An 8098-nucleotide genomic window follows, 5' to 3' on the forward strand; every position below is an offset into this window, starting at 1 on the left:
TTCCTATGGGGTAAAAGAAAGAAAAAAGTTCCTATTTTTCAATGTTTAGTGTAATAATACCTTTTCCCACAACTCCATTCATACAATCTGGAATGGAAAGAAAATTCTTTCCTTTTAATGAGCACTCTTAAGTTCCATGGTAGGGATTGCCTTCAGGAACCTGTTGCACTTTTCTGATACAGCTCACCACCGTTCTGTCTTCACAGCTTAGGAGAATTTTGGCCAAGAGACCCTGAAACATGAAACCAAACAAACATGGACTTTTTTGAATTGTTACTTTTTCCCTTTACTTTCATTCTTCTTCTCTAGAAAATACTCAAAGAAGAAAAGAATGGATAACTCTAGAGGGCAGTTCACCAATCAGAATAGATTACTTCAAAAACCATTAACAAGCCAGGCACAGTGGTGCATGCCTATAATCCCAGCAGCTCAGGAGGATCATGAGTTTAAAGCCAGCCTCAGCAACTTAGCAAGACCCTAAGCAACTGAGTGAGACCCCATCTCTAAATACAAAGAAAGGCTGGGGATGTGGCTCAGTGATCAAGCACCCCTGGGTTCAATACCCAGTACCAAAAAACCAAACTGAAACAAAACATTAACTTGTTTATTCCAGTGTCCTGTTGGTTCAAGAGGCAGCAGTTTAATTCTAACCATGGCAAATTAATCTGGATTTAGAACTCAATACTTGAAACTGCCCAAGGTTAAGAGCTAAAATGAAATAGTTTGGTTTGTTGTTTTATTTGTTCATTCACACTCTCAAATATTTCTGAGATATGAATTTCTTTTCATGCTACCTTTAGGCTTTCAATTGAAGATTTCTAAATGGAGTAAAAAATGAGACAGTCTATTAAGTCTGTTAAATACATATAAATGCACAGATAGCTAGTATAAGCTGTGACTTTGAGTAGTTAACTTTTGTGGAATATACGACCAAAAAGAATTCCCATATGGATAAATAAAACTATGGGAAAACATCCACCTAAAATGGTTACCTACCCCAAAACAGGAACATTTCTGATAGCTAAGTTATTCAATATTAAACTCATTACTTCTTTTAATTCAAAAGACTGGAACAGAACTTAAATTTTACAAACTCTTGATCATAATGCTTTTGCCCGTACTCTCTTGTCCGTAATTCAGACCTCTGATCCTCTTGCCTTTTGCTCTAAGCAGTTCTGAATAGCTTTAAAATGAGGGTCTGGGGATATAGCTCATTAATAAGAATAATGCTTATTAGCATGTGCTTCAAAGGCTGCCTGGGGGAAAGTGTAGTACCTTGGGATTAATTCCCATCATTAGTAAAAAAGAAAAAGTACTGAACAAACTGTTGAAGACTAGAGGGCTTAGAGATGGGAATATAAAACCCTCTGGGCTTGGTGAGGCACATAAATAGTAAATTATCACAGGAATTACATATAAATAATAAGGGCCAACTAAAACCAAATTGTACACTCTTACCTTTACTTGTCCTTGAGAACAGTGATCTAAGAGAATCAGGCAGTCTGTGGCCTCCTGTAGCAAGGTGTTCTTAACAGGCTCAGGTGTAAGTGTTGGGTCCCTTGCTACATCACATATAAGTTTCAAGATAGCCTTCAGTAAGACCACAAGTCTGCAAGAAATTCTGCAGTCAGAAAGAAAAGACTGTTCACATTCTAAAAGACCATTAACATCAAAACAGAACCAATGATCAGACTTCAAATTTTTGTTATGCATGTCCCTAATACTTTGCACTGAATTACAGAAGTTAAAAAGAGAAAATTGGCCGAGTTTTGCCCCTTTTTAGCACAGCTGTCTGCTTAGAAGTTATACCTGGGCCAAGTATACTGCATGAGAAGTTTTAGGGTTTCTAATATCTTCAATCTAGCCTCCTCTTCTGGTCCGTCATAAACCTCCAGATAACTAATGATGACCCGCTCCAGCCTCTTCAAGTGCCGGACAGTTAGGATCCCCAACCTAAAAATAGAAGAGAATGTGATGCCAAAGAGTTGAATTTGGGATGTATGGCTAGACCAGCAACCCAGATACTTGCCTCTTCACAAAAGCTGGTAGGTTTCTTGCATAAGTCCTACGTAAGAGAAGGCGATGCTCAGGTTCCATATGGGTTAGGATCAGCCGCAGTACCTCATCACAGTGTGTGGTGGTGCGAGCTCCATCTCCCTTCCAGTGCATGGTTTTCTCCAGGATGGGGAATAAATCCAGGAGACACAGGAGCACAGCCTAAAAGGAATAAATGGAAAGAAACTATAGTTCATCCGTTTGCATTCACAACACTCTTGATTTTTCTAAGAACTTCATTAATCTACTGTCTTTGGGTTCCATGTCATAGCAATTCTAAGATACCAAAGTAATTAATCTATTGGATGCAAATTATTTAACACCGTCTTCACATCCTTCATCTCCATTTTTCCTAAGGATTGTTCCTTACTAGTTTGTGAAATGGGAATACTGGCAGAGCTGGGATGTTTATCCAGACTTTAGGAATTTAAGTCTATTGTCACTAAGTAAAAGTGACTTAGTGATAACTTCATATTTACATGTACTATCAATAAACCCACTTCCACACAGAATCTAAGATAGTCCAAATTAGTATCACATTTGATCACCCTATCTGAAGTTACAGTATCCAGACCCTCCCCTTTTAGTTCTCCTGGGATGCTTGGTTATTCTTAGTGTTTTGCATTTTCAAAAGTCTCTTCTTCACCATCTTAAAAGCCATAAATATACTCTTACCTGTTAGTATGTGGAGTCTCAATAACTCCAAATACTAATTTAAAAATAAAAGTAAAAAAAATAAAGAGAAAAAAAAGATGCTGGAGCAGGAGGTAGACAAGACATTTAAAAAGATCAAAGATTAGAGGTATAATTCTGGAAGAGTGCTGCCTAACATGTACAAGGATCTGGGTTCCATCCCCCCCGACACACACACAAACCTGTAATTTTATAGATTTGTTTCTTCTGTCTTCAGAATATTCTCCCTCCTATGAAACTTCTATTCATCCTCATAAGCAAATATCACTTGCTTCCCAAAGCCTTCTAAAATCATCCCTAACACCACCCCAACCTGGTTAGATGCCTGTTGCTAGACATCTGCTGCATTTTACACAAACCTAATATAGTTATCACTCATATTGCACATGTGTTCAGATATGTGAATACATAATCAATTACCTTACTATCCCTCCAAAGGATTTCTTAAAGCCTACCTAATTCATTTATCTCTGAATCTTACAATAGTTACTGGCACATAATGGGTATCAGTGACTACTGGATGAAAAAATAAATGACACTAAATATTTACATATAATGAGTTTCAAGTGCATATGTTGATATAAGGCAAGAAAGAAGGAAGAACATTAAAATTAATAAAAAAGAACTTTTTCAGACATTTAGCTGCCGATAAGTGATACATAACTGACCAACGTGAAGGCAAACCACTGGTTTTTCTTTGAAGACTCAGGTGTGGATGCCTGTCTAATGTTGAGCTATTTTTTAGGCAACAGCTTTTATTTATCATCGTTACTTTATAAGAGAGGAACAGGTCTCTCAACTACTCAGTACTTACATAGTGCAATCTTCTACTCAATTTTGGAGAACTCAAACAGTTGAATAAACCTTACCTGAATGAGGTTGTGTTCTGGCATGTACAGGTGGTTGAAAATGGCATGGTATATGACCTGGGCTCTGTTAAACTGGAGCAAATCAGCAGCTGGCTGCAATCAGACAAGTTATCCAATTAAAAGTTTTCCAAGACTGGCAAAATGTTGGTAATTCTCCAAATTAGATTATGGGTACATGGAGGCTAATTATATCAGTCTATTTCTGCATATATTTTAAAAGCTCTACAATACAAAATTTTTAAGTTTCCTTCAATACTAGCTTGCACATTTGGGTACAATCCCTTTCAGGTTCAGTTTTTTTCCCTTGTTCGAAGTCAACTGTTAATCACTCAAGGTCTAGTTATTCAGTATGATAATGATCCATCCTTCCTGTTTCTACTATAACTATCCTTTTTGCTTTTTTTTTAAAACTCAGGACCTCATGCATGCTATGAACACACTCTACCACTGAGCTATACTCCTGATTTTTTGGTTGTCCTTTTTAAATTAAACCATGAAACACATCAGGTTGGCAGAGGAGAAATTTAAGAAGAAAAATAAATAAGTGAATTTAATGACTTAATGACTTAAGCTAGTGAATGAACATAAGTGAAAATAATAGCTATATATGATGACTTAAGAATGGTCATGAATAACTAACTCAGTCTGTCCCATCAACACAGGTGACAGCAGAAATTGCTTACCACATTAAGCACAATGTGATGAAGGCAGCGTACACCCAGGATTTTGTTCTCAGTTTGATAATCATCTGAGATGAGCAATGATGGGGGAAGTATCCTTTCTAGGTGTTGGTATAGCCAGGGTCGAGTGACCTGTTGCAGAATCCATGAGAAAACATGTTTGGCAGCAGGGTTATTTTTCCAGGTTTCCCTAAATGCATACATGAAACAACATAAAGTGATGTGATGTTAATTAGCAATATAATTAACCAGTTCAAACTGAACAGAGTATTTTTTATTCTTGAAAAAATACACCTCACATAGGATAAGTCTTGGTTTTATAACACTTATTTTATGATTTGAGTTAAAATAATTTCCATAATTGGGCTGGGGATATAGCTCAGTTGGTAGAGTACTTGCCTCACATGCACAAGGCCCTGGGTTCAATCCTCAGCACCACACACAAAAAAAGTAATAATAATTTCCATAATCTACACTAAATATAACAATCATCAAGGGCTCTCTGTTTAAAACTTATCCAATGAGAAACAGTTATTTATAACCATAGCTATGTAAAGAATCTGAGGTGACAGTGGTGTTGGTGACTATTACAGTAAATATGTTCTGAAAAGGGAAAGAGGAATAATGGAAATGTCTCGGCATTATTATAAGGGAACAAATGAATCAATACATAAGCACCAATTTAGAGATTATAAAGTGAATTTGCACATGACTCAACTAATCCTCAAAATAACTGTTAGTATATATATTTATATTAAAAATAATGAAACAGCTGGGTTTCATTATTTTTAATATAAATAATATATATTATTTATATTAAATAATATATAAATAATCCCAGCGTCTCAGGAGGCTGAGGCAGGAGGATATCAAGTTCAAAGACAGCCTCAGACCGGTGAGGTACTAAGCAACTCAGTGAGACCCTAAATAAAATACAAAATTGGGCTGGGGATGTGGCTCAATGGTTGAGTGCCCCTAAGTTGAATCCCTGGTAAACACCTGCCATCAAGGAAACAGATTCAGAGAGGCTATCTAAACTGGTTCTACTCAGAACAATAAAAGGAAGCCCTTGGGCTGGGGTTGTGGCTTGGCGGTAGAGCGCTCACCTAGCATGCGCGAGGCCCTGGGTCCGATCCTCAACACCACATAAAAATAAGTAAATAAACAAAATAAATATTAAGAAAAAAGAAGCCCTTGTCCTCCATGTTCCTGGTAAAAATGACAGTTTATGGTATTTTTTTGTCATCACTTCAGTGCTACAAATACTTCCAAAGTATCAAGTGAAAAAAAGAGTCATTATTTTTTCATTCCAAATACTACTTCTCTATCTAAAACCTAGTGATGAGTTTAAAGATCCCCAAATTGAAATTCAAACTTTTGTTTTTGTGGTGCTGGGGAATCAAACCCAAGTCCTGCCTCATGTTAGGCATGTGCTCTACACTCTCAACCCCTCAAATCATAAGTTTTTAAAATCCTCTCCAAATCCCTATCTTCACCTAGGTTAAGAAACATAATTCCAGATCAGTGGGACAGGATTTCCAATTTTTCAAGGCAAATGTCTAGTGCCAGAAAGAACATTGTAAAATCAAGCCTGAAAACCTTGGTTTTAATCTCATATTTACTACTATCTAGTGCATTTTTAACAAGCCAGTTTTAAGAGATCTACTATTACAACATCTTTATTTTCCTGATGAATAAACTTGGGTTCTTTGAGCTCTAACCTTCCACTACATTAGGTTGAAGCTCATGTGGCAAAGGGCAGGAGTACTCACTTATTCAAATCGGGTTTGAGTAGCCCCATTACCACAATAAATTTCCCTTTCTCATCTTCATTTTCTCCGCGTAAGAATCCTGCCTCAGAACTGCATCCAGTAACTCGAAGTAGTAAGGAGAGCACCTCTCCAGCAACCTCCTGAGATTTTGGGCTGGTCCATGGTTTCTCCAAGCAGTGTGTGATAGCAAAAATATAGATGGGTCCTGCCAAGTGACGTAGGCCTGTCTCCCATGCAGGGCAGTCAAGAGAATTCTTGGCAGTCTCGACTTTCCCCAACAGTTTAAGAAAGAGTAACCCAACTTCTGCTGCTTTCTCAGCTACTTCAGAGTGACCATCACTTCCACCTTCCTCTTCTTTGTGTGGGGCTGCGTACTTTCCCAGAGCTTTTGCCACCTGCCCGAGTATTTCAGGTATTCCACGGTGCGGTTCGCCACTCTCCTCAAATAATCTGTTACATTCTGTGGCTTCTATTAGAGCACAGAGGTCTTTAAGAGCGACATCTCTTGAGTTGCTTTGTCGTGCCTCCTGGCCGGTAAGGCGGTGCAAAATCTTGGAGAAATTCTGTTCGAGGGCAGAGGGAGACCACTCGCCAGGCAAGGAAGAGCCTTCCCGCGGTGTTTCCTTCGCGCTCTCAAGCTCCATTCCTCCGGCTGCAGCAGTAAAGATCTGGTCTCCGTTGGGGCACGAAGCTAGAGGCTGGATAGGACCCACTAAAGAGGGGAGAGATGACTCGGAAGCTGGAATTATGCCAAAGGACAGTTAACTATATTCAAATAAAAGGGCGAGACGTCTGGGAGCAGGGTGACAAGTTTGATCGGGTTAATAAAGTGCAAGGGAAATGCGCCTTGCTGGTAAAAAGTCTCAGACTTGTAACTGGGAAGTGGAGAAACTACTCTTTCTGAAGACACCCCACTTCCCTTCCATTTTTTCTTTTTTTTAAAGAAAGAACCTGGTGAGCTGAGACACGAACACAATAAGAATGCGAATACCTGCCGGGTATCCCACACACGGTCTGTCTCTGGCAGTATCCGGCACCACCAAACCTCGTTGCCGCAAAGCACAAGGCTAACTTCCGCCGATACTGACGCAACCTTCTATTTCACGACTTACGGTCGGAAAGCCATAAAGATAGGCTAAGAAAACAGGCAGAAAAGGTGGAGCTCTAGCGAATATATTTACATATATAAGCACCCGCTCACTAATTTAGTTTCTGTTTTGTTTTGGTAAGATGGGAAAGAAAGTTGTCACAGAGTATCAGCTCTGCTTTTTGAAGTGTACAGAAATTTTTGTGTTAAAATTGGATATATGTGAAATTATCTAATCACCCTATTCGAAAAATTAGTGGCACATACTTGGGACTGCTTAACCAGCAATTACGGCTCCGATCCTTCGGTTCATAAGCGTGATGATTGGGTATTCACGCTCTTGTGTGAGATGTGCCTCCCTCTAAACCTTGTTACGACATCGGCACATTACCCGTCTGACGTGAACTTAAAGGATCGTGTAACTTTTTTCACGTTTCCAAGTTAGTGGAGGCATAATCTTTTGGGTTTTTGTTAGCTTATACTGTTGCCCCAGCTTGTAAAATATATGTGGGTTTTTTTTTGTTTTTGTTTTTCGTTTAAGTGTAGGTGGTTAGTTTTGTGTAGGTCTTATCTTTTATTCTGGAAACTGTCTTTTGTGGATACTGTCTAACATTTCACCGAACGGAGCGCGGTCACTCCCGCACCCAGCAGTAGGTGTGGCTTTCTGCACTGTCCCTCCCGTGCGGGGGCGCGTAGCTCTGGTTCTGGGCTGCTGGCGGCGAGTAGAACGAACCCCAGAGCGACCGCAAGAGAGCGGGAAGGGCGCAGGCCTTGCAGGCTGGGGCTCCTGGAGCCAGGTCCAGGACCGCCGTCTTGGTAGAGTTTTAACCAGGCGCCTAGCATCGAGTCCTTTACCTTAGTCCATTTCCCGCCGTGCAGACCTGATTTCCCCCTCTCATTGCAGTTTCCCCGGGGGCGGAATTGCGTTCGCTTAACTTTAGT

The 8098-nt window shown here is 39.5% G+C and overlaps 1 protein-coding gene and 1 non-coding gene across 3 annotated transcripts; one reads left to right on the forward strand and one right to left on the reverse strand.

Moving 5' to 3' along the window:
- Positions 1 to 32: 32 nt before the first annotated feature.
- Positions 33 to 7185, reverse strand: Tti2 (TELO2 interacting protein 2). 2 transcript variants are annotated; one of them, XM_015501249.2, is made up of 8 exons: positions 7061 to 7185; positions 6070 to 6781; positions 4301 to 4487; positions 3618 to 3710; positions 2030 to 2217; positions 1810 to 1953; positions 1459 to 1621; positions 33 to 232 (listed from the first exon to the last, which is right to left on the reverse strand). In XM_015501249.2, the coding sequence occupies exons 2-8, from the start codon at positions 6711 to 6713 to the stop codon at positions 128 to 130; spliced, it is 1524 nt and encodes a 507-aa protein (XP_015356735.1). In that variant the 5' UTR covers positions 6714 to 6781; positions 7061 to 7185; the 3' UTR covers positions 33 to 127. The 2 variants fall into 2 exon arrangements, with proteins under 2 accessions (XP_015356735.1, XP_015356736.1); XM_015501250.2 differs by having other exon boundaries at positions 1459 to 1609; positions 6070 to 7131.
- A 270-nt stretch (positions 7186 to 7455) lies between these two features.
- Positions 7456 to 7557, forward strand: LOC125613228. The gene has a single exon (XR_007343733.1). It is a non-coding gene; the product is annotated as a small nucleolar RNA U13 (small nucleolar RNA).
- The last annotated feature ends 541 nt before the right edge of the window (positions 7558 to 8098 follow it).

Source organism: Marmota marmota, unplaced genomic scaffold (assembly GCF_001458135.2).
Source record: "Marmota marmota marmota unplaced genomic scaffold, marMar, whole genome shotgun sequence".
NCBI classification, from domain to species: Eukaryota; Metazoa; Chordata; class Mammalia; order Rodentia; family Sciuridae; genus Marmota; species Marmota marmota.

Bases quoted from the DNA above. Each gene is read 5' to 3' on its own strand.
- Tti2 (XM_015501249.2), bottom strand. From the start codon at position 6,713: ATGGAGCTTGAGAGCGCGAAGGAAACACCGCGGGAAGGCTCTTCCTTG. The intron at 2,218-3,617 runs GTAAGGTTTATT...TATTCCTTTTAG, and splicing joins CAGAACACAACCTCATTCAG to GCTGTGCTCCTGTGTCTCCT. The intron at 1,622-1,809 runs GTATAACTTCTA...TTCTGACTGCAG, and splicing joins ATGCAGTATACTTGGCCCAG to AATTTCTTGCAGACTTGTGG.